This window comes from Alternaria rosae (genome assembly GCF_020736505.1).
Source record: "Alternaria rosae strain MPI-PUGE-AT-0040 chromosome Unknown BKA58scaffold_4, whole genome shotgun sequence".
Classification (NCBI taxonomy): domain Eukaryota; kingdom Fungi; phylum Ascomycota; class Dothideomycetes; order Pleosporales; family Pleosporaceae; genus Alternaria; species Alternaria rosae.
In genome coordinates this window covers 2,089,830-2,116,179 of record NW_025763573.1, presented here as the reverse complement: position 1 = coordinate 2,116,179, position 26,350 = coordinate 2,089,830, and the positions used below count along the sequence as shown (strand labels likewise).

General features: G+C 53.1%; 5 protein-coding genes across 5 annotated transcripts; 4 read left to right on the top strand and 1 right to left on the bottom strand.

The window, feature by feature from the left end:
• Window positions 1-15: 15 nt before the first annotated feature.
• BKA58DRAFT_383136 (uncharacterized protein) lies at window positions 16-2,106 on the bottom strand. Its single transcript, XM_046170153.1, has 6 exons — window positions 1,847-2,106; window positions 1,645-1,782; window positions 1,480-1,595; window positions 1,387-1,431; window positions 261-1,337; window positions 16-210 (listed from the first exon to the last, which is right to left on the bottom strand). The coding sequence occupies exons 1-6, from the start codon at window positions 2,071-2,073 to the stop codon at window positions 173-175; spliced, it is 1,641 nt and encodes a 546-aa protein (XP_046026525.1). The 5' UTR covers window positions 2,074-2,106; the 3' UTR covers window positions 16-172.
• Window positions 2,107-2,222: 116 nt separating this feature from the next.
• Window positions 2,223-4,072, top strand: BKA58DRAFT_156985 (Rad9-domain-containing protein). Its single transcript, XM_046164884.1, has 2 exons — window positions 2,223-2,379; window positions 2,436-4,072. Exons 1-2 carry the CDS (start codon window positions 2,266-2,268, stop codon window positions 3,621-3,623), a joined length of 1,302 nt encoding a protein of 433 aa, XP_046026524.1. The 5' UTR covers window positions 2,223-2,265; the 3' UTR covers window positions 3,624-4,072.
• Window positions 4,073-4,432: 360 nt separating this feature from the next.
• Window positions 4,433-9,478, top strand: BKA58DRAFT_359426 (Phosphomethylpyrimidine kinase-domain-containing protein; the record flags this gene model as incomplete). Its single annotated transcript, XM_046168730.1, has 13 exons — window positions 4,433-4,573; window positions 4,642-4,823; window positions 4,880-4,962; window positions 5,039-5,734; window positions 5,797-6,267; window positions 6,318-6,367; window positions 6,823-7,041; window positions 7,268-7,413; window positions 7,464-8,432; window positions 8,482-8,589; window positions 9,041-9,169; window positions 9,221-9,379; window positions 9,432-9,478. The coding sequence occupies exons 1-13, from the start codon at window positions 4,521-4,523 to the stop codon at window positions 9,476-9,478; spliced, it is 3,312 nt and encodes a 1,103-aa protein (XP_046026523.1). The 5' UTR covers window positions 4,433-4,520.
• Window positions 9,479-18,204: 8,726 nt separating this feature from the next.
• BKA58DRAFT_156834 (transcriptional regulator) lies at window positions 18,205-20,210 on the top strand. Its single transcript, XM_046164883.1, has 3 exons — window positions 18,205-19,113; window positions 19,232-19,433; window positions 19,661-20,210. Exons 1-3 carry the CDS (start codon window positions 18,514-18,516, stop codon window positions 20,053-20,055), a joined length of 1,197 nt encoding a protein of 398 aa, XP_046026522.1. The 5' UTR covers window positions 18,205-18,513; the 3' UTR covers window positions 20,056-20,210.
• A 3,592-nt stretch (window positions 20,211-23,802) lies between these two features.
• On the top strand, window positions 23,803-26,320 carry BKA58DRAFT_337281 (uncharacterized protein). Its single transcript, XM_046168269.1, has 2 exons — window positions 23,803-24,421; window positions 24,472-26,320. Exons 1-2 carry the CDS (start codon window positions 23,855-23,857, stop codon window positions 26,125-26,127), a joined length of 2,223 nt encoding a protein of 740 aa, XP_046026521.1. The 5' UTR covers window positions 23,803-23,854; the 3' UTR covers window positions 26,128-26,320.
• The last annotated feature ends 30 nt before the right edge of the window (window positions 26,321-26,350 follow it).

Below are 26,350 nucleotides of genomic sequence, written 5' to 3'. Positions count from 1 at the left end.
CTTCTGTTTTCTCTTGGGTTGAAAGGCCAAATCAGAAGTCTATTATCATCAAGCTATTCTTATCCATGCGCTTGGCTCGCCAGGAATATATTTCACGTCATTTACCCAATGAACGAGCTAAATGACTGCTCAAATTCTCTTACAGTATCCTGAACAGTGCAAAAGATAGGCCTCAGTCAGAGTCGCTTTCGAATTCAGGAACGTTTGGATCTAGATGAACATGGTTAGTAGGCCATCTTGTTCATCGCGCGAATACGTACCTCGAAGTGCCATATACTCCAACGTACCACCAGCCTTCTCCGCAAGATTATCCCTCACCAGCGTCAACTCCTCTTCCGAGAGCAGCGTATCCGTGTCTGCCATATCTATCGAGAGACGAATGGCCTGATTACCCGGGCCGAGTCTCGAGACAAAATCCAGGAGACCGTCCATGGTGAATTTGGATATACCGGAAATGGTAACGGTGCGCAAGTTTGGCAAGCTGGCTAGGTGAGGAAGTACAATGTCGTTGAGCTCCAGGCCGCTTACGTACAAATCCTCCAGCTGTGTGAGCTCAGCGAGAATGGTGATGAGATGTTCATCCCGCAGGACCTCGGGAAGGATGAGGTGCAGATCTCGCAGCTCTGTTAATTGTTTCAAAGAATCCACGAGAATATCTAGGTCGTCTCGAAACATGCCATCGGTATCGCCACTCAGAAAGAGTACCCGTAAAGAAGACTGCTGGTGTACAAGAGCCTGGTGGAACGTCTTGTGATCTTTGAGCGTGTACGAGTCTATCTCCAGGCTGCTGAGTTGTATCTTCTCTTCGAGCAACACGGGCGTGATGAGTGCGGCCCCGGATTGCATTTTCGAGAAGCTGAGGCGTTGCAGATCTGAGCATTTGCGTAGCCAGGCCGTTGTCTCGAGAAAGACGTCATGTTCCGTCGCTTCCAGGTCTACGGTACCATGGATATCTTCAATGCGCAGTGTTCTTAAAGCTGTACATCCTTGAAGTAGCGAGAGATGCGGTATCGACTCATTCGAAACACACAGTCTCAGATCCTCTAACGAGTTTCCATGGTGATTCAGAGCTAATAACGACTCGGCGCCGGCCTTGACGTCGCTAATCGTTTGGAGTGTTTGAAGCGTGTTCGGTCGCATGGAGGAGAGGAATTTGGCGAATTTGTGATCGTTATCTTCTGAAACCCAGGTATAGATCATAAGAGATTTGAACTGCGGACAGTGGTCGTAGATAGACGCATGGACCAGTTCCTCTTCTAGCGGCTTCCCGTCCCACAGCTCAAGGCTCTGTAGTCGAGGCAGTCGGGGCGTCCATCGTACGAGAGCACCAGGCTGGACTAGTATGGTCAGCTCATATACAATGTTGGAGAGGAGGGATGTACTTGCGTTCACCGCTGATGATCTCCAGGGTTGGAGTATGCTGTGTGACCACTGTTACACGTTAATATCATATTGAACAGCTTCGCGCATTTATCAAACCTTCACCAATCGCGTCGATAATGTCCGCTGTCTTTATCCGCGTATACTTTCTGCCTTTGATGTTCGTCCCTGTTTCAGTTTTCTCGAACTGCTTCAACGGTCCTGAGAAGAATTGCCTATTTTACGGTCAGAGCCGGTGGTGTCCGTGATTGAAGCTATGCTTACTTGGATACTTTTGCACGGAATTGGTCGTCATCGAGGAGATATCCCAGATCGCGAAAGTCTAGCGATTTGATATAACGGCAGTATGGGAACAGAGTGACATTGAGTGCAGATGCGACAATTGATCGCCAAAGTATGGACCTAAAGATGCGTGTACGAAGTCAGTAAATGTCTCACATCCACTTCGTACATGGGGTATTACTACCATTTTTGGATCGTGAGCAGCTTGGTTGCAGCCGGTAAGCCATAGAGATCTTCTCCTCCACCTCGAACAGGAGCTAGATGATGAGACTTGTACAGATGAGTTAATGCAGGTACGGCGAGAGCACGGCTGGCGCAAGCACAGTTGAACAGTGTGTCAAACTGTTCTTGATTCGCAAGCTCTTCGCATAGGAGATGCAGAATGTCATCAGGAAGCGCTGACTGAGTCATTCTGTTTGCGCTTACGAGGGCTGAAATCGAGCTCCTAAGAGAGGTGAATGGATGGCCGCCCTTGAGAGTAGGCGCGATGATGTCAATGCGCTAGCGCGTGCTCGACGCGCTTTTCCCGCTTTCGGTCGCTGGGGCTCTTCGCGATGCCACCCCAACACCCCGCGACAATGCGAGCAGTCGCACGAAGACAAAATGGTTGTCCTCAAATTCACCCTGACGCCCGAGGCAGCGTCTAAGGTTCACGACCTGCTTGTTTGCCTCGGCAAGTTCAGCGAGACTGTAGCCATTGAAGCGCGTCGCGAAAAAGTAGGTTTGCCGCTCTTCCTTCTAGTCAGTCCGGCATCTCATACGTCCTGCGTCAGTTCACATTTACCGCTCTCAACTCTTCCAAGTCCGCATACGCCGCCATCACATTAGACGGTCGACAATTCTTCGCCAGTTATGAGTGTGTGCCGACTTATGGCGGTCCTGATGGCCGCTTCACGTGCAGTATGTACACCAAAGCGCTCTTGTCAGTCTTCAAAAGTCGCCTGCACGACCCGCTAGGGCGTGATGGTGCGATCGATCGCTGTGAAGTCAGCGTGCAAGAGCGGGAAACCGAGGCGCAATGTCGCTTCATCGTCAAGATGATCTGCAACCAGGGCGTCATCAAGACCTACAAGCTCACATATGAAGCCGTGGACGTCATGCATGCACTTTTCGATCGCAACATAGCGAAAAATAGGTGGAGCATGCACTCCGGTGCTGTGAAGGAGTACGCTGAATACTTCGGTACCAAGACCGAAATGCTCGACATCTTTGCGAGTGAAGACGGACGCTGCGTATTTAAGAGCTACACAGAAAAGATCTCGAACGGGAAGGAAATCCTGAAGCACCCACTTGTCACGGCAGTCGCGGTCAACACGTCTGACTTCGAGGAATTCACCGTGCAGGCGGGTATGCACATCATCATCAACGTCAAGGATTTCAAGGCAATAGTCGTCCATGCAGACACAATGAAGACAAGCTTAAAGGCCTTTTACTCCCAGCCAGCGCGACCACTCCAGTTCAGCTACGGGTGCGATGGGCTGCTCTGTGAATTTACGCTAATGACTTCGGGCAACCACACGGCAGCTCCATCTGCGCCAACACCTGCGACGCACGCGATGAGCAGCAGGCAAACCTCTCGCACGGCCTCAACTACAACTGGGGAGCGGGGACAGAGTCGCAGCTTTCGATCTGACATGCCACCGCCTGTGCAACCAGCATCACGACGCGATGCCTCTGGCCGAGTGCGGAATCCAGGATCTCGTCAAGTCTCGGCGGTGCAAGCACAACCTGCTCGTGACGATTCAGAAAGCCTCTTCGTACCGGAGGATGAGGACGCAGCCTGGGCGCCGGTTGACTATGATAAGGAAGAGACTCTAGGATGGGACGCGAATGCCAACAATGACGCTGCAGCTTTCCCAACATTCACAGACAGTGGTGGTGTGTCAAAGACGAACACGGTGGACAGTAATGAGGTATTTGAGCCTACCCAACGTGTATCGCAGATCAAGGGACTGTGGTAGTTGTGGGACACAGGCGAACGCATTTTGCACACAGTGGGCTGGTCAAGGTCCAAGGCTCATTCCCGCTGTCGCAAAAGTTACACGTATACATTCCAACAATACCAGCTTATCAGCTTGTACGGAATGTCTGCACTGATGTCTCTTCAGTCTGTTCGCAAAGTGGTGGATGCTATCGACTACAAGACTCGTGGTAAGCTTTGAGGTCATACCAAGTCTAGTTCCTGCTCATTCTGGCGTTATCTCATATGGAAGGTTGCGCAGATGCAAGTCAGACGCTGTACCTCCTCCGCAGTAGGGGCCACCCTTTCCGCTTACATTTACACTTGATCTTCCTTGCACAACTACATCATACGCGGATGCTGAGTCAACTGTAGAAGATACAAAGAAGAACAAACCATTCAGGTCGTCGCCATTGGTATGCGCGATTGTGATTCGTGATGGTGATGGCGGCTTGGTATCTGCCGGTCTGCGTGGACGGTTCCTGAGATGTTTGCTTGTTCACAGAATCAGTTCATGTGCTCTGACTTTCACGTTATTGGAGAGATCTGGCAAGACTCCTTCTGCTTACGCCGATCTACCGAAAGGTCGATATTATAAAATGGGTTCCTTCAAAGCTGACCTAGGTAGAATTGATAAAAGGGCTGGATATTATCCAGGATGTCAAGGGAGCAGGCGCACAGATATACAATTTCGTGCAACCTTCCACAACGTCGGACGCGCAGCTTCCATGGCGTGCGACAGCATCAAAGGTGCGAGTCGATGACGTGGATCTCGCGTACGCGTATTCGCGGATGGTGGGGCTCCAGGCTTGTCTAGAGAAAACGATGTAAGGGGTCTTACTACTTGTTATATCCAGACGATCGTGAAGCAACGCATGCATCCCCTTTTCGATTGATAATGGCACCGAAACGCATTCTAGTAATTGCTGGCTCGGACAGTTCGGGTGGGGCGTACGTACGCGTGCATGCATCCGCCTTTCATCAGCCACACACCACTAACCATGCTGGCCCGCCAACAGCGGACTAGAAGCAGATCAGAAAGTCATTGCAGCGCATGGCTGCTATGCTATGACGGCCACGACTGCTTTGACAGCCCAAAACACCCTAGGCGTCCAGGACATACACCATACCCCGCCGGACTTTGTGCGGAAGCAGATCGATGCTGTCTGTGAAGATGTGGGCGTGGATGTGGTCAAGACAGGTATGATGACATTCAGAGAGACACGTTTTGTTGGTGAAGGTGCTGATAAGATACAGGCATGCTTGCATCTGCCGAGACCATTATGGTCGCTGCGGATGCTTTGAAGAGACATGAGATCAACACCAGTATCGTTGATCCTGTACGTCCGAGAGTTCATTCGAGATCTTTTTATAACGAACAAAACAAGCCCCGTGCTGTGCTGACTACATGAACAGGTAATGGTGTCAACATCTGGCTCACAGCTCCTTCCCGAAACAGCCATCGAAACCCTGATTCAATATCTTCTGCCTCACACAACGCTTCTCACACCGAACCTTCCTGAGGCTCGCTTGCTTCTCCAAACGGCCGGTCACGATCTCCCTGACCCACAGAATATTGATGACATCGTCTCGATGGCGCAGCATGTACAGTCATTAGGACCCAAATGGGTGCTACTGAAAGGGGGCCATTTGCCATTGACCCATGGCCGCGTAGTGAGCACGCACGATAGCGAAAGGGAAGTTGTTCTGAATATCCTTGTGGGTGAGACGGGAGTTACGATGCTAGAGAGCCCGTATCTGCGGTCAAGGAACACACATGGAACAGGATGTTCGTTAGCATCCGCTATTGCGTGCAACCTGGCGGAGGGAATGTCGATGGTCAAGGCAGTAAAGAAGGCCAATCTATACGTTGAAGCAGGCATCAAGACAGCTATCGATATGGGAGGGGGCAGCGGCCCGATCAACCATTTCCATTCGATGTACATGCTGCCTTTCACACCAGGCAACTTTATTAGCTATCTGCTCGACCGAGAAGACGTGCAGAAACCGTGGAAGGAGTATACCCAACACGAGTTCGTGCAGAGTATGGGCGCTGGGACTCTGCCAGTGGAGAAGTTCATGTACTATCTTGTGCAGGACTACCTTTTCTTAGTAAGTATATCCCCAAGCATGTTCAATCCCCGTATAGAAGAGAATGGCTGACAAGTGGGGAGGTCCAATTTGCAAGAGCGAATGCGCTGTCTGCATACAAATCTAGCAATCTGAAAGACATTGGGTACTCCGTGCAACAAGTCGTCACCCTCCAGGAAGAGATCAAGCTGCACATCGACTTTTGTAAAGAATACGGACTATCGGAAGCCGATATCATCGAAGAAGAGGAGGACCAAGCGACCACGGCATACACCCGTTATGTGCTCGACATCGGCATGTCGCAAGACTATCTTGCTCTGCAGATTGCGCTTCTACCCTGTCTCGTCGGATACGGCATCATTGCCAAACGTCTCTACGAAGACCCCAGCACCGTGAGGGTGGGAAGCAAGTACTGGAAGTGGATTGAGCAGTATGTGGCAGGAGAGTATAGGGAAGCGATGATAAGGGGTAGTGAGTTGGTAGAGAAGCATGCCGAGGGACTGAGTCCGAGTCGGGTGGAAGAGCTGGCGAAAATCTTCATACACGCTACGAATGTGAGTAGTACCTCAGAAATCAAAGTCGATCACATGCTAATGCTGTGTAGATGGAGAGAGGGTTTTGGGACATGGGACTCAGAGCTGGTGATGGGCTAAGGTGAGGACCAGGGCACAGGACTGTATCCTAGATTATGGGAGAGCATCGGGTTGTCTCGTCATCATGCAGGAGTACACTTTCACATCTCACATTGCTTCGAAAAGTAGGCATTAGAGCTTGCAATATGCGGGTCGCAATGGAAAATGCTTCGCATTCGCCCAGATGCAAGGCCCACAGTGGCAACATGGTCTTCGGTGTTCTTGGTCGCTTCCCCGGGCTGATAACGGCAAGCTCCGCCCTTACCCAACTGGGCGAGACCCTGGTGCTAGTGGCGCTAGCGTCTCAAAAAATGTGCAAGCGCAACGGAGGCAAGGCAACTTTTCCTGTCGCGCTCTGCCCTCTGACTTCCTCTCACCCCAACTCGCAACCTCTACAATTTGTGCTTCTTTTATTGCACAACACGCGACACTTTTACAGTCGCTCTACTGCAACTAATATCTTCTCTTAGTCTCCAGACTTCGAAACACGCTCCCTTACTCGATCGGTTCCCCCTTGACGCCAGTCTCTACAACACACACTCACATCATGTCTTACGGAGGCGGTTACGGCGGTGGCGGCGGTGGATATGGCGGCGGCGGTCGCGGTGGTGACCGTGGCTACTCGAACGGGTACGAAAACAGCAATGCTGGATATGGGTCTTACAACAACTCGACAAGCCATTATGCATCGTACGGGTAGGACGATACACCCCCTTCACACGGGAACGGCATCACAGTCGTGGTTCTTGGACAGCCCTCCATCTGCTACCATTCTTTCTCTCCATTCTGCGCGCAGCCTGAGTTCGATCATCCTGTCAGGCTGTCTCAGTCGAACCGGGCGATCGCTTACTCGATGCGACAACGTAGAATCCCCCTTCTGTCACTCATCTCATCTCAGCGACATCTGCTAACATCTATTTAGTGGCGGCGGCGGCTACGGCGGCGGTGGTGGTGGCTACGGCGGAGGAGGTGGTGGTTATGGCGGCGGCGGCGGCGGCTTTGGCGGTGGTCGCGACGGCGGCGACCGCATGTCGCAACTCGGCCAGGGCCTGAAGCAGCAATCATGGGGTACGTTCCACTGTCTCGTATTGGCTCCGCACAACACTAACAATCTCCAGATCTCGACACGATGCCCAAGTTCGAGAAGTCTTTCTACAAGGAGGATCCCGCTGTTACTGCCCGTTCAGCAGCTGAGGTTGCCGAATACCGCAAGGAGCACCAGATGACCGTCAAGGGCGAGAACATCCCCAAGCCCGTCACAACCTTCGACGAGGCTGGCTTCCCATCATACGTGATGAACGAGGTCAAGGCCCAGGGTTTCGCAAAGCCCACCGCTATTCAGGCCCAGGGTTGGCCCATGGCTCTTTCTGGTCGCGACGTTGTTGGTGTCGCCGAGACCGGTTCCGGAAAGACGTTGACCTACTGTCTTCCTGCGATCGTCCACATCAACGCTCAACCTCTCCTCGCCCCCGGCGATGGCCCCATCGTCCTCATTCTCGCGCCCACTCGTGAGCTTGCTGTCCAGATTCAGCAAGAGATCAGCAAGTTCGGAAAGTCCTCGCGCATCCGAAACACTTGCGTCTACGGAGGTGTTCCAAAGGGCCCTCAAATCCGTGACCTTGCGCGCGGTGTTGAGGTGTGCATTGCCACCCCTGGACGTCTCATCGATATGCTCGAGGCTGGAAAGACCAACCTTCGCCGTGTTACCTACCTGGTTCTCGACGAGGCCGACCGCATGCTTGACATGGGTTTCGAGCCTCAAATCCGCAAGATCATTGGACAGATTCGCCCTGACCGTCAAACCTGCATGTGGTCCGCTACATGGCCCAAGGAAGTTCGCCAGCTTGCTGCCGACTACCAGAAGGACTGGATCCAGGTCAACATCGGCTCCATGGATCTCTCTGCCAACCACCGCATTCAACAGATCGTCGAGGTCTGCACAGAGTTCGAGAAGCGTGACCGCATGGCCAAGCATCTCGAGACCATCATGAGCGACAAGGACAATAAGATTCTTATCTTCACAGGTACCAAGCGCGTTGCTGACGAGATCACCCGATTCCTTCGTCAGGACGGCTGGCCGGCGCTTTGTAAGTCGAATTGCATGCCATGATCTGATCATCGCTAACTCATCTCCAGCTATCCACGGCGACAAGCAGCAGAACGAGCGTGATTGGGTCTTGAACGAATTCAAGACGGGCAAGAGCCCCATCATGGTTGCCACCGACGTGGCTTCCCGTGGTATCGGTATGATTGCAAACCCCCAACACTCCCCCCTCCTCACCTCCCCAACTATTATTATGCGTGAACTGCCATTGTGCTCTGCTTAGGTCGTCTTGTGCGCTCGTTACACTCGCTCCCATGACATCGTCCAGGGCTTGCATCTCTCTCGAATCTGATCCCCAGGGATCCTTGGTTACGCTGGCGAAGCTTTTAGTCTTCGCTATCTTCTGTTTCTGGTATTACCAAGGTACTACTGAAGCAAGCTGCTTGAGATATTTGACTTCCACAAGTCGCACTCTCTTCCAAGGGTTTCTGGACCAGGAGACATCCACAGCCTTCCCACTGGACTTGATGCCGTGATCTTCGTTGTAGCGCACAGAGACGGTTGCATGCAACATACTGCAGCTTCACGCGATCCAATCATGATCGTCGTTTGCTCGTTCCTTTCATCAGTCACTAACCTTTGCTCTTCAAGATGTCCGCAACATTACTCACGTGTTCAACTATGACTACCCGAACAACTCGGAGGACTATGTCCACCGCATTGGTCGTACTGGTCGTGCTGGCGCTAACGGTACTGCCATCACCCTCTTCACCACAGACAGTATGTATCTTCGATCCTACCCTGCAAACCATTCACTAACAGTTTCATCAGACTCCAAGCAAGCTCGTGATCTCGTCCAGATTCTCACAGAGTCGAAGCAGCAGATTGATCCTCGTCTGCACGAGATGGCCCGCTATGGTGGCGGCGGTGGTGGTGGCGGTCGCTGGGGAGGTGGCCGCGGCCGTGGCGGAGGCCGTGGCGGACGTGGTGGTAGGTGGTAGAAGTCCCTTCGACACCGAGCGAGATCTAACGCCCATCTCAGGCTGGACCGGAGGTAACAGCGATCCCATCCGCAACAGCCGCTGGTGATCACTTTATCCATCGCACCTGCTTATTCACATTGTCAGAACGATGAGCACCCTTTCTCCAACCTGCTTTCGGCGTCGGAGGTAATCGTTTCGGACTTGCTTCATCTTTCATCCCATTTCCACGTGCGACGGAAAGCTGCTGTACCTGCTCAGGCTCTGTCGTACCCTGATACCCCATGGATAGAGCTTTGATCTTCATGCATGGACACGATTCAGTATGGTAGCATGGTTCTTCCACATATTAGACTGGCATGGTTTTGTTTTCCTCTATCGAGATTGCGCCTATTCAGCAGTCCCTTGCATGATGGCGCTGGTGGCGTTTATATCCAGAAAAAGTTTCTGTAACTGTAATAGCGATATAGAATACACGTACTGCGTATCTTACTATGATGTCTGCTTGATCTGACTGTCTTGTTGTGTCTTGTGCTAAAGTTATAAGGTAGTCCTGTAGTTTATTGGTAAACTGATATAGCTAGACGTTTCGACACGTCGCTGAGCCCTCTCTGTCTATCGACGCCCAAACACTAAACATTACCGACAGCCTTTGACTAAGCCTGCCCGCTGGGTCGAGGCTCTTTGTCTTCATCAGCATGATAGCAGCTGCAAAATCCCGTTCGTCGGAGTGGCCACATCTTGTGATTTGGGCGCATGACCTGTCGGTCAAATCTAAGATCCGGTGAAACCTCTGCGGAGAGGTGAGTACGAGCCGATTCATCAGGACTCTCATGTCGATCTCGCGAGAGAGGAAGTAAGATAGGATTCCATAGCAACAGCGAATTTACATCCTCTGGTGGAAGACCAGGACTATATCATCGGAAGAAGGGAAAAGGAATATAGAACGATTGTTGAAATCATGACATGCACATAGAGGACGACCATGTGTTCCGACTAGATATGTGAGCTAGACAGAAGGGATGAATAGCGCAGTTCAGGGGTATATGCCTTTGCGTCATTCTATATTTTCGTCCTTGCCATTCAATCTCATTGCAAGCTGGTGTTGAATGGATATATGTTAACGTGTTGCTATTCAAGTAGATGGATTTGGGTACCTCTTATAGCGAGGTAGTAGAGGATAATGTCATGTTTGTTTATACGACTTTGTAGACAAAGCATTCATGTTCGTTCTTCAGAAAGGATGATACAAACTTAGAGGTAGCTGCATACATACTATTCTTCTGGGATGCTTCCAAGCATCGGTATGCCTGTAAGGAACACACCTCTGTATACAAGCACAACAGCAACATATGTGAGTCTTTGTCTACAATGATAGGTCGATGATGTCTTCAGTATATCTATTCCAATGTACCATCTCAGTCTCTTTCAGACCATACAACAGAGGCAACAGATATCTGTTGCGTTGGAATTATATCGAGGCTTGATTGTATACACGATATGAGAGCATACGGTTGTGTCATTACCTGCTCCAAATTTCGACAAGGTTCTGTTTGCTCGCAGTATTCTTTCGGCATCATTCATATTGTACATACCCCTTTCCACTGTGCGATCTTTCGCTTGAGGACTGTATTCTCACCGGCCCTTTATGCTGACAAGCAGTGTCTACCTGGAACACGAGCAGACCTGTTGCCCTCTTTAAGCCACCACCGTGACCCCTTTGACTGCGCTCATTACGCGGCAGTTGCTGCGGGGAAGATGAAGTCCACACTGAAATTCATGCATACTCCTCACTATTCCCTTGGGACACTGGTCATTATCTTCGGCTCGGGGTTACCTTCGGATAGGGGATCGCCAAAAGCCATGCAGAGCCTCAACATGGCCCCAGCCCCACTGCGACTGCCTGATACCTCTACTCATTAGTTGTCGGTCTCTGGTACGCATCACTTTACTGTGGGACTACAAAAAGTTTCTGGTTTCATGTGTCGGGTTTCAAGATGTAGAAGTAAGGACTGCTGTTCGTTTGGTGAGCAAAACATAATAAAGTGGTAGCGAGAAAACATGACTGAGGTACCAGAACATCGACATCCAACACATGACCTTGTGGTCAGAGGGTGAAGGTTAGAACAACATGTCTTGCTTGAGCGCTCATGAATACCGAAATAAATATATCGAATGGAAAGGATAGCCTCAACTGGCCATGAACCTTGAGGAGGCTGGGAGGTGCCACTGTCTGCATCATAAACTCACATGTATGCAGGGTCTTAGGCATAACCACGCACCCACTCACGCTGACGATTATACAAGGTTTCTGGAAGTACAACATTTTGGACACCCATGGGCAGACTCACTTCCTTAGACGCCCACAGGAAGGCGTTGATGATGAATATTCCTGGGCTTCCAGCGACGCATGCGAACTTTGATCCGGGTCGCACGCACTATCCAACAGGAAGCATCGATTGTACAGTAAGTATGGCTATGAGAATTTTGAAGCGCATACACGACGGAATCTTCTGAGAAGCGTGAACACAGTGAGACAAAGAATGATGAGTACGCGTATACGTACGTGAGCATATTAGTCGGATCGAGCTGCCCAACACTTATATCGACCGAACTAGTCGCTTGGTAAGAGAGACCACGGTAGTACTATCGAGAGATAATATAGAACTAATATGGAAACGCTCAGGTGGATGAAAGGAGGATGGAACACTCGGTGCTTCTTCGCCGTAGGATAGACGCCTTCCCGGGGCGTCCCGGATGATGACCACCTAAGGACTGGATCCGCACTACCTAGGCAACCGTGTCGGTACATGATATCACGATACATCTATTCATGCTTGTACCTTGGGCCAGGGGAGGAAGGAATAAACAGGGCACTTGAGTGATTTCGATCTCGCCATGTAAAGCGTATGTATGGACTGGTTTATAACACCTTGCCTAGTGGCACCACAAGTAGTAGACGCTGTAAAGAATAGAGCCGAGACAGAGCAAAAGCCAGGATCGCTGCGAGGCAGATTGCGCATGAAGATGATAGCGGGGAGCGGCTGCTGACCGGACAATGATCGCTGCGATGGCGCAAGACGCGATCGTGTTCAAGGAGCGGATGATCCGCTCGTGCGGGAGGAACGCAACAGACGGACTACAAGTGTAGACGCCTTTCTAGGTGATCGATATGATCCATGAAAGCGAAAGCAAATCTTGAGAAGCTGTTGCCCATGCCCCACGTCTGACTGTGAATCGCGGTCTAGTTACGGTGTCGTGCAGTAGCGGGATCGATTGCAACGTCAGGGTGCAGCAAATTACTCGCTGTCTGACATTGGGGCGTCACTCTCCAGATGTTACAACGCCAAGAAAGCAATCTGACTAACACGTTTCCGCCCAGCAGGTGTCTCCCGGTGCAGCCGGGTATGGACATCATCATCATCGTCACATTGGTGACAAGACTTCCAGGTTTTCCGCGGAAACAGCTACCCATGGAAGGTAGCCCGACTGCAGATGACCGTCCCGAGGCGAGGCGAGCACGGCGATGTCCATTGAGGGTTTCGTTGGATTGTTCGAGATTGCTGTGGATGTGCCCTGCAATAATTACCGCAAGGTAGGACTGTCCCGAGGTTCACCAGATCTGGAATGTGTCTTATGGCTGATCCTTTCGTCTGAACTCCGCACAATCGAGGCCCATGAAGATCAGCAAGGCCATAGGGAGTAAAGGCTGGGCATCCTTACCACCAAAACCAAGACTCAAGCGCCGCAAGAGACGGTTGCTGCTATGATGGCAACACCAATAGCAGGGAAGATGTGGCTCAACAAAGCCAAAGCACCATGACGCAGCCCGCTTTCGTGTTCTTCCATGCAAGAGCCATTTGCACGAACTGTAGTTCGGGCATTGGGTGACAGGTCGCCGGCCACTAACTACGTACTGGAACGCATGAGCCTTGTGCTGAACCAGAAAACCGCATCTTGGAACTAGATCGCGCTATTGCCCGGCGAATTGGCGGCCCAGCTTTAGACTCCGTTTCATCGTGCACATTTGTAAACTAACACACAACAAGCTTTATCGATTTTCGACGGGGACTCGACGTGTTCCAAGTACGGGGGGCTGGGGACAGTCGTCAGAAACCTTCGCGCCAACTTGTAGCGGGTAGATGCCGACAGACATGCACCTCATGACTGCGTTTTCATGGGTTGGAAAGGACCGACCCTGTGGCCTGGCCATCGGACACAGTGCTCCCACAAAGTGTGTCGGATGCCTTTCTTGACTCAGGGTCGGGAAGATTTGCAAAGAGCGGAATGTGGAGAAAGTCGGAACAGTTGAACAGTGAAGATGTCCGTTCGAGGCAGCGCTCAGATCCGCTAACGCATCGTAGTCATGGACGGAGGAGGTAGGGAAAGAACAGACGAGGAAGAGAGACCTGGAGCAAATGCAGGTGACGACTGGGATGAGGCACAGCCAGCAGACCAAGCTCACGCCATGTCGTATCGAGACAAGGAGGCAGAGACGATCTGCGGGCTCCAACGTCGGCCATTCTTCGGTCGCTCTGGGCGCAGCTCCCGCGGGCAGCTAAGTAGGGTTGTTAAAGAAGCATTATTTGTCAAGGAAGATCGTGATTCGGGTGCACCTACATTACCAAACGGGGTGGGCCATGAATCCGCAGAAACCGGAGTGCTGGCATGCGCATGGCCGTTGTCAATGCCGTAGATGGTGTGTCGGGTAATACGGGCAATGGTTTAGTATGGGCCTTCCAAACAAAAGTGGGTTGGGAAATGCAGAACTATGTCATGACCAAGGTTTCGATGTTGCAGACGAGGGAACATGGCGAAGAACAGTGGACGTGGTCCAGAGCAGGCCAAGGCGAATCGTGGAGATTAGGGGACATGTTTACAGTTGTGATGTGAGGAAGTTGCCAAAGCGCGGGTTACTGAAGAAGGAAGGCGCTACAGGGCGTTGTGCGACCCCAGGAGCAGCGTGATCCGGAGTTCGCACCGACGTCGCACACAGCATCATACACACGCCCTAGCTATTGACGTGCATGTGTGCATTTCACCACCATGACCACGCTTGTCTACTTCGCCATGTTACCTTAGCACCTGGCGAGACTGAGAATCACCTGATGATCAGGCTAGTGCAAGCTCATGGATGCCAACCCCAGGACTGCTGGTGGGTTGCAGTGGGGAGAGACTGTGCAGAATTGCAAAGGTCCAAGGTTTCTGTAACAAGGGTATCATGCATCCAGGCCCATGACTACAGCGCTGCAGGTGGCATGTGGGAGTCGCCTCCGCTACCTCAATTTATGGACGGAAGGTATCCCGCTGGGCTGCGCGCAATGCCGCGTGTCAGTTAACGAGAAATGCGAAGATTTTCGGACACGGGCAGCTGATGCGTGTGTGCATCAAGATGCAGCAGTGACATTGGTTTGACAGTTACCAAGATTTCTGGTCGGCCTTGAAGTCGGCCAGTATAGTACCCGCATACTGTGACCTGTGGTTTGGGTAGACTTCGCGCTTTCGCCAACCTCCGCCATGACCGAAAAAAATATCGCTCACCAGGCTTGGACATCTCCGTTGTGTTCCAGCCACGTGAGAGCAGTGCGGCGGATCTATTCAACCGAAGACGTGGAACAGCCACAGACCCACTTCGTGTTGTGGGCAGGGGGCGCCCTTGTAGTGTCACCCGCTCGCCCAACTTCCACCAGCAGATGAGAGCGTTCCTGGATACGAGGAGTGCCAGACATTAGCCGTGGCTAAGAATACGTCCTCTATCACACTTGCAAGCGGCTGAGTACTGAGCGGCATGTAGTGTCCTCACCGTCGTCTTTGTACACTACGAATCCTGGTTCTGTTGCAATGGCATCGGCTGGTGCACTTGGACGGTGGTGCTGGGGATGACCTTGGAAAACGCCTTGTGGTGCAGTTATCACGCTAGAACATTGTGTAAGGAGGTAGAAGCACCAAGAGTCTGAAGTTGACATAGTCTACTCGCGGCGTGGTGTTCGCGCTGTGATCGAGATTACCTCCCGCTCCCGTTCGACGGCGTGTGTGCGATAGTTAGCGGCTTCTGCTCGTATGATCCTGGGTCCGATCAGTCTTGGTTGTGCATGTCCAATCACGTCAAATGTGGACGAGCAGCTCAGATTCTATTGGGGGCACGAAACAATTCGCATTGTAACCGCCATCTCCACAACAATCACATTGACACCATCGATGACGAGCACACGGAGCGGACGATTGCAGGGAGTGCCGTGGGCATGCGAGAGGTGGCTGGGGCCAGGGCTCATCGGATGCGGACAACCGGATCAGGCACACACCGTACAAGATTGAATTAGACATATCTTGGAGATATCTATTGTTGTTCAAGGAGTGCACGCCTGTTTTTGATGAGTGGTGGGGAGGCGGTAGGCCACGTCGCTGATGCAATGCGATGTGATGGACATGACGAGGACGGCGGCAGTCCACAGTGCTGCACGGCTGCCGAGACTCGCACACTGCAGCGTGCAGAAGCAAAGATACACGAAGAGCCAGGGCCCACTTTTCGCAAGCTGACAGCAGCAAGATTGAGTGCTAGCCGACGTTTTCGTGCGCTCGAGGCCAAGCCGATAACGTGGGCAGACGCAGCAATCTTGGGTCTGCTGACGGAAAGGCAAGGGTCAAACATCATCATGGAAAAGGTCGCACTCCCAGATGCACTGACGGGCTGAGATTTGAAGCTGCGAAAGCGGAAATAAGAGCGAGAGTAGAGGGGCACTTCAAACAGCTGCGCAGCCGTGCCTATCATGGCAGCCGCGGCGAGAGGATAAACTCTCGGGCTGATATCGCTTGTGTGGGCAACCGTGTCAGTTGATGACGATTATCCGTGATGGACAAGTCAGCTCTCCGTCAGCCAAAAGGCGGGATGGAGGGAAGCCACGGATTGGCTGCGTGTATTGCTGGACCCGCGATGCGATGCTCGACAAGATTGCGAGAGGCATGGCAAAGCTGTCATTTTCGCAGCAGGCCATACGAGAGACGGCGATGACGGCCACGGACCGAAAAGTCGGCGGCGGGTAATCGTGGCAAGTTGCTTTTCACCTTCACACACCGCAATGGAGACGTCGCTTGGGGCTTCGCTCTCGTTGACGCATTGGGCATTATTGCCGCTCCTCGAGGTCTGTGCCGTGTCCAATACTCGCATGCAGACAGACGTTTTGCAGGCCGCTCTTGCCGAGGCCCGCAATTGCCCGGCCGTGTGGTGAGGGTGTCGTGGGCAGAACTCATGGGCGGCGGCGGTGATGCTGGAGAGAGAGCAGCTGCGAAGGTGTTGTGTGAAGTGTAGAGCTCGAGGCTCCCCTAACGTGGTTTGGGTACTAGGCCTCGCGCGACTGTACCATGCCGCCATTAGCGCGGCGAGCTAGCTTTCAGCCTCAAGACATGGCCGCTTCTTCTTTGCACGTCTCGCGACAGCACCGCGAGGCCACGCCCGGCGGCGACGACATGGGCACAAGCCGAGGCTGCCTGCCGGGGCTGCTGAGGCCTGCAGCGTGCAAACGGGTGCAAAGGGCGGTCAGTACGTCACGTTAGTCAGCGCCAAAGGGCCCGTGCCTGTGCTGTCGGACTATTTTTCTCACTAGTGGCTGCCACTCTGGTGTCTAACCAGCTTCTGCGTTAGCCCTCACTCTAGCCTACATCGCGAATCTCACCCAGCTCATCCATCATCACCAGCGCGACCGGTACCTGGCTCTAACGCTGCCGTCACCGGCGATAGCTCGCGACCCCAGGCACACCAAGTCGCACGCCTCGAGCGCTGCTACACGTGCAACTGCCACCAGCAAGGCGATCGCCGCTCTCCCGGCGCGTTCGTCACTAAGGCACCCCACAGCTTCTGCCCATACGCACCAGCTGTCTTGCCTGTCCTGCCACGCCGCGAGTCACTTGGGCCCGTAAGAGACGGCACCAGATCGCCCACCCTTGACGGTCCATTTCCCTGGAGCAGGTGCGCGCGCTTCCGACGACCAACCTCTGCTCTCGTGCCGGGACTGCGCTGCCTCGAGACTGTAGACTTGCGCGGAAGCCCGCTGCCCGGCCAGGAGGCGATCGCCCGGCACGCTCGGCCTAGTTGAGCTTTCTGGGAATCAAGAGTGCTGCGAGAACCAGAGTCTGAGCGAAACCTTCAGTCATCGATTTCCCAACGGGCCGACTGTGTTTCTTGCCCCATCAGTGGCTGCGGAGCCAGTCAGCGACGCGCATCCACCGCAGCCCTTTCTGTGGCCGCGTGCGCACCCTTTCACCCTCGGCGAACAAGCCCACCCCAACCCGGTTTCTTCGTCACTAGCGCCACCTCTACACGGACCCGCACGCCCCTCCTGCCCACCCTCGAGCAGCCCAGCGTCCCACACTCTGCTGCTCGCGCCATCCCAACCTTGTCCTAGCCACTCAACCCAGAACAGTAACCATTCCCATTGTCACGGCTCGGCTTTACCGACTAGGCTGGCCCCCCTGTATTCGCCGCTACGGCCGTCCGTTACCTCATCTGGTGTGCTAAGGCTTGCTGGGTAAGCCGTCAGTCCCTCCAGGCCGATCCATTGGTGGCCAATCCACGTCGCGCGCCACTCAGTCTAAAAGGCCTTTAGGTCGCGCTGTCACTAGCTGTGTTCCAAATTCACTCTCGCCCCAGCAGACCCGCAGCGCAAGCTCGTCAACCACTAGCACCGATTGTGTAACCTTTGCGTTGCACTTCACTCTGCACCGCGCCAACTGCTCCGCGATTCGAGAGATCTCTTCCCGCTAACCTGCTCCCCTGCCCCGGTGTCCTCGAGCTTGCACCTTCCGTGCGTTATCTTTTCGACGGTGCATATTTGCCGAACTGCTTGTCCTCCACCTGGGCGTCGTGGAAACCACACCGTCTGCAAATCATCCGCGTTTAACTTCCACGCTACCCACGGCCTGACCACATTGCTTCTCCGGTTTTCTGGCTGTGCTTCTCTTGGCTCGACTGAGGCTACGTCTTTATACGCTCTAGCTGCCTGTCTTCCACAGACCGCGGCAAATCATCCGAAGACGGTTTGCGACGGACATATCTCTGCAGCCATCCCTCCTCGTGGGCGCACGCATCCAACCATCCAACCTCAGCTTAGAGCCTAGCTACCCTCGACACCTCGCCAATCTACACAGTCTATGGACGCACGGCAAGCAGACTACCCGCAGTCAGGTTTGAGCTCGCCCTACCCAACCTTTCCTGAATCAGCTTCTGAGGGAACCTCTGCAGATCAAGCATCTGCTGCGCAATACCCTCCCCCGGGACCAGATCCTCGTTCCTCCAACCTCACCCCAAATTCAGACTACAGCCTGAATCCTTCGTCGGCTCGATCAGGGTCGTTTCCGGATTACATTCAACGTTCGTATCAACCCGGCGCTCAAGGGCAAGCACCCGGTGGTATGGCGCAACAACAGAGTCCGTCAATGCCTCTCCCAGATGGTCAAGCAAATGGCCATCAATCACCACAACAACTCAAGTCTGACTCGGATGTTCCTATAGATCCATCAATCGCCGCGCAGACGAGCCCAACATATGCAAGCCACCAGCAGCAATACTCGCCTTACACACCTCACCACGACATGCAGCATTATCCAGGGCAGCCCCAAACTCCCATGGGGTACCCTTCGCGACCTGAGTGGGCAGGCCACTACCCTCAGCCAGGTATGCACTACGGGCATCCTGCGACTTCAGGGCCACCTGCGCCTGCAATGGTCTCTCCAGTTCAGCGACCACCCACTGTAAGTAGATCTAGTCTCGCATCTCAACCAACTAGCCGGCTCGCGTCGCATGCGCTTGTTGTCACGCTGCTTGTTTGTCACAACGTCGTCGAACCCTTAAACTGACCAGCATATCCAGGGCGGGCATCCGCTATCCACAGTATACTCATTTGTACCCATTCCTGGCGCACAACAACATAAGCGACCACGTCGGCGATACGAAGAAATTGAACGCATGTACAAGTGCGGATGGAATGGCTGCGAGAAAGCATACGGTACTTTGAACCATTTGAATGCGCACGTCACGATGCAGTCGCACGGCGCAAAGCGCACTCCTGAAGGTATGTTCTTTCCATTATATAGCACCTCAATTGCTGTTGTAGTTGTGGCCCTTGCAAAACTAGTGCGCTAGGTTGGCCCTCGGGATAGTGCTGGCGCAGCGCCATAATGGTCGTGTCCCCGCCGCACTGGGTAGCTTCTGATGACGGAAGCTAATAGCTGTCGACCCATGCCTAATTCTCTTGGCGTCTTAGCACCTCTGATATACGATGCTAACTTAATCTTACAGAGTTCAAGGAAATCCGAAAGGAGTGGAAAGCAAAGAAGAAGGAGGAGGAGGCTGCACGCAAAGCCGACGAAGAGCGACACCGCGCCGACGTGCAGCAGCGCGCCCACGAAGGAGGCGCTCCTGAAGCACCTGTCTATGGACAGATGCGACAGGCGGTCGGCGTCCCTGGTCAACCTCCTCAACATCCCCAACTTCCCCCCATCGGGTACCAACCTGCAGCCTCTGGCAACAGCACTGCTCCTCAGTACGGCACGCAGAGTCCAGGTCTCCCTGAGGGCATGGCTCAGTATGCCACCCCCAACAGCAATGCGTACAACAGTCCAAATAGTAACAATAGCAGTTACCCCCAGTCGCCCTACGGACAAAACCCGCAAATGTACCAGCAGAACCACTAGGAACGTCCTGCCAGTCCAGAAGCCGACCCCCCTCGATTACCTGTTTGAAGACGATGATGGTCGTCAAGATCGAGGTATACCAAAAGCGCACTCACTTGTTCCGTCGCACAGAGCAAGCGAGTCTCGACGACTCTCTTTACGGTGGTTCTTTGCCTATATGTTGCGAGCCTATGCATCAGTTTCAGCATTTTTTCTATAGGGCGGTGCTTGCATTTCCATTTGGTGGTGGCTGTATGTTTCTAATTGGTTGTGTTCACCATGGAGGTTACTTCAGCACCGATGCTCGGTCTGAAAGCGGTCTGACGATCGATGTCGGGCAATTGCTACAATGTGTCAAGAGATACCACGAAAGTGACGATGAAGATAGCTGTTCGAACACACGTTATGCAGGTTGCGTTGTCGGTTTTTCTCTCATCTTCTATCACATCAAGAGGCATTCCAAAATCCCGAGGACAGACCTTCTCACATTGGGGGCAAGAACGATTGCATGCAAAACGGCGTTTGAAACAAGAAACAATCTACCCATTACTCTCCATCAATCACTAATTTGCTATCATGTTTCGCCTATCGTGTGATCTTTCTGGACAAATCGCTGGGCATCATTGGAGCCTCTGTTTCCGCTTTTGTGTCCTCGCACAGGCAACGTGGAACAAACCAATGTGAAGTTGACTCCGAGTCACCATGATACCACCCGTCGGCTTCCGCCTCCAACTCCGGTATCGTGTGCTTCACATGATGTGTAGTCGCATGATCAGACGGTTCCGCTTGAAGCTAATCAGAGGGTGCCGTAAGATGACGCTGTGACTGAAGCGTACCGTTCCCCGACCAAGATATTGCCGTGTACGTCTATATCACGTCGTGCCTTGCACTGCACTGTCGCCGTACTTGCCCGACCGTCTGGATGTCTCGTTCAGTTCATGATCGATGCGAAGGGGCTTCGTCGCCAGATCAGATTATCTCGGACGTACATTAGACATCTCAGCGTCTGTGCGTGTTTCAAGGCTCACCGTGGACAGTTGGGACTTACAGGACGTGCCTCGCTTCTCTACACTCCAAGGCTCTAGCACCACATGCATGTCCATGCCCTCGCAGCGATGATCAGCTCCTCACTCTATCACTCGCATGCCTGCCGCCACGTACGCACACTGCAAGACCACTGAACTGCCCGAGCATCCTCCCGTCTCGGATCCAAATTACATCGAGGCATCAGACCACAAATTCTCAAGGACTGACCGCGATTTTCTTAAGTGTCACCTCACTCGAGTACACAACTTATTCTGCTGGCTCCGACCTGCGTGCTGATTCGCCCGGGGCAGGGGTGTCATGTAGAATAATTTGAACGCGAGCAGCCAATCGATTGTACATCGCCACGTCGCAACATAGTTGGAGGCAGGTTGTATTACGCCGGTGATGACGCATAACACACATCCCACAAGGACGAGGGCAGGCTCGTATTCAGGGTCAGTGGAAAGTACCGTCCGGGTTCGACTGAGTTCTGAGGCACACCCTTAGTATCGAATGGGGAAGGAGCGGAATGTGGGCGGGAATGGCACAAGGAATTATGGCTGCATGATAGTTGTATAGTCAAAATATATTAATTGCATGCCGATATGGCACTCGACACTTGCATGCGAAGATAGCGACACAAGAGGATGCTCGGTTTGTCGATGAGATGTGTATGCGTGTGGTCGTCTCGCGTGCAGTAAGGTGTGCCTGTGGGTGATTTTGTGTAACGAGAGACAGCCGCCGTGACCGCTGATAGGACGGCGAGAGTGCATGTTCGCTGTTCAATATTACCGAGAATAAGAGGAGAGGGGTGTATGGCCTGTTACTCCGTGTCATCGATTACGATTACACGAAGCAATCCTTAGATCACTTTTGCTTGGTCATGCGAGCGTTCGCGCCCTGACAAACGGTCCGCCGGAGGCAGGAGAGATGCATTCGATGAATGGCTGGCGAAATTTTCCACACACTCTTCTCCACAGACAAAAAGCAAGCTCCATCTTGGAGAACGGTGGCGCATGGACTGTTTCCTGTCGCGGCACGCTGGGTCAAAGATTCCGATGGTGATCGTGTTGGGCAATGTCATCCGAAAGCGCATGAGTGATGACGCCTCTTTCTGGGTCTCTCACCGGCAAACCGCCGCGCCAAAGGAAAGAAAATTCTGCAGCAAATTGCCAGGATGAGCAATTCAACAAAGAAGCTGAGCATGGGCGACGTCGATGATTATCGCAGCGACTTCCACACACTATGCACACCGAGATGCGTCCATTCAACGCGAAGCCGGCTAGGAATCACCATCGACACGCTAGCATCTCGCAAAAACGCATCTGCACGATCGCCGTCTAGTGGCAAATCAGACCATTGTCCGATTAAACTACGCTGATGCTCCGAGCGCTGGCCCTTGGTTTGTTTTCTGGGCGCGCCGTTGCAAAGGGCACTGGGGTAGCGGGCTTGCAAGCTAGCCAGGGGAGTAGCAGGCGCTGGCTGGCGTGGCAGACATAAACGGCGCCGCCAGTCCATGACTGACGGCGGAAACTAGCAGGATGATGTGCATGCGCTCGCTGTGCTACTACTGCTGGTTAAGGCATGGACGTGTCAAGGGCTGGGTAGCACATGTTACACAGCAGTAGCCTGGGCTGAAGGATTCGGTCCCGATGCCACGAGGGGACGAGGGTCCTGAATGTGGGCGTGCATCTACTGGCGCTGTGCCGCCGTTGGATCTTTATTCGTAAGACAACGCGACAAGGCAAATGAGGATGCCAGCCTACCAACCGTGGGGTTGCAGATGCACATGATAGACCGTTCAGGTCGTAAATGGTGGCCGCAGACGGATCTGTCTTGTGCACCGCTTCTGAGCACCCATAACAACAACAACCACCTCACACGCAGCACATGCACAGCAGTCTGCCCTCGTACAGGACACAAGCAACAGCGGCGCAAATTCCCGTCCAGACAATGCCACCATCGCCTCACACGGAACTAATCACGCAATTCTCCCTGCAACAGATGCCAGACGTACGGGTCCTGTAGCACCTAAACAGCCGACTACCAGGCTTACCTTCATGATGGCCCTTTTGAACCCTGATCCCACCACGTCGGGCTCTGCCGTGAAAGGGCAAATTCTCTGGTGCTCGGTGTGCATGTTCATCTCACCGATGATAATGGAAGAGCATTACTTGTGTATGATATCGACGAGTGTTTGATATTGCTAGATTACAGCAGTGTTAGTAAACAAAGCGAAAACATAGGCCGAGACGCATATGTACTCAATGGCCGGTATTGCGCTAGCATCAGACCCTGCCGTACGCCAAACATTATGTGGCAGTGTTAGTTTGCTTGCTTGCTTGCTAGGTCACTGGGGTTAGACGGGAAGGATCGAAGTAAGCCCTATGATGGTGGTGCGCCTGGCTGGCTCTGGCTCCCGCGATATAGCGTTGATTCGGCTCCAGAGACTCGGAGGCACGTAGTGTAGGTTCAGCCTTGTTGGCGGTAGGCATGGTTTGCTGCTAGAGTGGGCGCGGGAAGTCTGACCTAGGCTGGGTTGCTTCTTCGCGTGCGGAGCGGACGTGCTGGAGGCGGCGCGGTTCATAGCGGCACAGGCCTGCTAATGTGCTAACGCCGTCTTGAGTAGCACGCGAGTACACAGATGAGGCTCCTCTTCGGTTCGGGCCATCCGGTCTCGGGTCATCACGTGCTGACGTGTTCGGCCCGGAGATCGTGCGCTACCGAGCGGGCAACTTTTCCAGACTAAAACATCCCACGCCATTTGTACACAACGAACCGCTCTCTCGACCTGATGCTGAACTGCCGTGCCTGTCTTTGGCGATGCATACAGGCGCTCGATGTCCCGGCCGCCAATGCGCACCGCCTCCGTCGTAGCGGAAATCCACTCCTCCACCCGAACCAACAACGGCTGCTATCCTCCCACAGTGTCGCCAACGCGGAGAGTGAGGGGTTGACAGTTTCGCGCGAAACAGGAGGATTCAACCGGGATGGAGAGGACCACTTTAAAAAGTCGGCCTTCGCGGCGAACCGGAAGAGGAGAGAAACTACAGCGCTGCGACAGTCATCTGCACGTCAGCCAGAGGACGAGACACCCAACCTAGCAAGGCTCGGCCGGCGAGACCCGTCCATATCTGATAGCGATTGGAACAGGAGGAAAAGAGAGCTGCGTCACTTGCAGGATCCGCTGGAGCTGGCGACGTTTGTGAGAAATGAATTGAAGAAAGACAGAGGGGAAGAGATGCTGCAGTTGGTGCGCATGGCGAGCCACTCTATGCAGTGCATTGTCAGCTGGAACCACATCATTGACCACTACCTGGCCAAAGAGAGGGTCAATGATGCGATCAAGGTCTACAACGATGTACGCATAGCCTACGCGAAGAGATGAGGGGCAATGCTGACTTGTCGCAGATGAAGAAGCGTGCTCAATTCCCAGACTCCTACACGTACACCATTCTTCTCAGAGGCCTCTCGTGGAATGCGCATACATCCGGCGTTCTTAGCAAAGCCCTCTCCATTTACCACTCGCTCTTCGCACCGAATTCCCGAGTCGAGCCATCGATCATGCACACGAATGCTGCGCTGAGAGTGTGTGCAAGAGCAGGAGATATGGATGCCTTATGGGGTGTGGCTGGGAAGATACCAGAGAACGGGCCAGCAGCAGCCAATGCCATCACATACATCACCATACTCAACGCTATACGGCAAAATCTGCTGATAGATGCGCCCAAAGGAGAGAGCGAGGAGGAGACGGCGGCAAGGAAGGAGCGCGGCATTATGGAGGGGCGGCGCATGTGGGAAGATATTGTTGGGAGATGGCGACGTGCAGATCTGGCTATTGATGAAGAGCTCGTCTGTGCGATGGGAAGATTGTTATTGATTGGCACTCGACCGCGAGACTGGGACGACGTGCTCTCATTAGTGGAGCAGACAATGGACATACCTCGACTTGTTCCTCGATTAGGCTCGGTCGAGCGACAAAATGCTGGCCTTCCACGCGTGCGAGCACCAAACGTACCGAAACAATACCGCATCGATGACGATCATCTCTCTCCAGATAACGCCCCAACGCGTGGTGACGAGTTCCTTGCTCTGACGCCTCAAGGCGTCGGCAGTGCAGTATCAAATCCTCTCATCTACGTTCGACCGGGCAACAACACACTTTCCTTGGTCCAAGAAGCATGCCAGAAGATTGTAGCGAACAAGGCCGCGCAGGAATACTGGGACCTCTTGACCGACCCGACGACGTACAAGATCACTGCTGATGTGAACAACCTCAACATGCGTCTGCGCAATCTCCGTCAGAATCGTGCCTCTAGTGCGGCAGTGCAGCTCTTGCAACAAGACATGATGGACAAGGGTATCAAGCCCCCGCCTGGTACATTCAGAATCGCAATGAGTACATGCGTCCGCGACAAGAACAACCACAACTCGCTCAAAAACGGAGGTCAGATCTTGCAAATGATGTCCAAGATCCTAGAAGACGCAGATCCCAAGACCGTCACCATGTATGCTGGACTTGCAATCTCGTTTCCATTGGCTACAGGCGCGGATTTCATCGATGCACTCACTCTACTTGACCCCCTCGTGAAGAACATTCGTCTTCAACTGACCATCGGTGCCGGACAGACGGACTATGGGCGTCGCGGCCCGCAGTACTTGAAGGGCGAAGCGAGACAAGACGCCATTGATGCTCTGAAGAAAGTACATGGCGTATACGATAAGCTACTGTTTTCGAAACTTATTGCTGAGCAGTCAAAGAGTCCGTTTGAGAAGGAGAGAGCCAGGCTCTCTGCCTTCATCCAGAGGGTAGTGTTCAAGGGTGGACAGGCGAATGCAGTGCGTGGAGAGTCACCTGAAGAGGCCGACCCGCATGGATATCTGCAGAAAGAAGACGGGCAAAGCGAGCAAGGCGATGAAAGACCGTCGTGGAAGAAGGAATGGAAAAGGCCACTAGAGAGACCTTCGCGGCCAGTCAGGCCAGCCAGGCCAGCAAAGCCATTCGAGCGAAAGAGGAGATCCCGGTCTCTAGCAGTTGACGAAACTGGAGAGCTACGGGACATGTAGGCTCCTACAGCAATGAGGCGTTTCCTCTTAGCAAGAGCATTCTACACTTTTCTTGTACAGTATCATTGTATCCTCTAGCCGAAATACATAGCTCCCAAGACATTGCGGCCTTTAGTCACTACAGAGCTATCCTCTTGCCTTAGGAAACTGCTTTTTTTCTATATCTTGGTCTCTCCTACAATACCTACGTACCTACCTAGGTAGGTATGGTTGAGCTGGCACG

What these genes read in the sequence shown, in the direction of transcription:
- BKA58DRAFT_156834 (XM_046164883.1), top strand. Translation starts at nt 18,514, where the DNA reads ATGGACGCACGGCAAGCAGACTACCCGCAGTCAGGTTTGAGCTCGCCC. An exon ending in CAGTTCAGCGACCACCCACT is followed by an intron (nt 19,114 to 19,231) that starts GTAAGTAGATCT and finishes CAGCATATCCAG; the next exon opens with GGCGGGCATCCGCTATCCAC. An exon ending in CGCAAAGCGCACTCCTGAAG is followed by an intron (nt 19,434 to 19,660) that starts GTATGTTCTTTC and finishes TTAATCTTACAG; the next exon opens with AGTTCAAGGAAATCCGAAAG.
- BKA58DRAFT_383136 (XM_046170153.1), bottom strand. Translation starts at nt 2,073, where the DNA reads ATGACTCAGTCAGCGCTTCCTGATGACATTCTGCATCTCCTATGCGAA. An exon ending in TTCCGTGCAAAAGTATCCAA is followed by an intron (nt 1,596 to 1,644) that starts GTAAGCATAGCT and finishes ACCGTAAAATAG; the next exon opens with GCAATTCTTCTCAGGACCGT. An exon ending in GGAGTATATGGCACTTCGAG is followed by an intron (nt 211 to 260) that starts GTACGTATTCGC and finishes ATGTTCATCTAG; the next exon opens with ATCCAAACGTTCCTGAATTC.
- BKA58DRAFT_156985 (XM_046164884.1), top strand. Translation starts at nt 2,266, where the DNA reads ATGGTTGTCCTCAAATTCACCCTGACGCCCGAGGCAGCGTCTAAGGTT. An exon ending in TTGAAGCGCGTCGCGAAAAA is followed by an intron (nt 2,380 to 2,435) that starts GTAGGTTTGCCG and finishes GTCCTGCGTCAG; the next exon opens with TTCACATTTACCGCTCTCAA.
- BKA58DRAFT_337281 (XM_046168269.1), top strand. Translation starts at nt 23,855, where the DNA reads ATGCTGAACTGCCGTGCCTGTCTTTGGCGATGCATACAGGCGCTCGAT. An exon ending in CGATCAAGGTCTACAACGAT is followed by an intron (nt 24,422 to 24,471) that starts GTACGCATAGCC and finishes GACTTGTCGCAG; the next exon opens with ATGAAGAAGCGTGCTCAATT.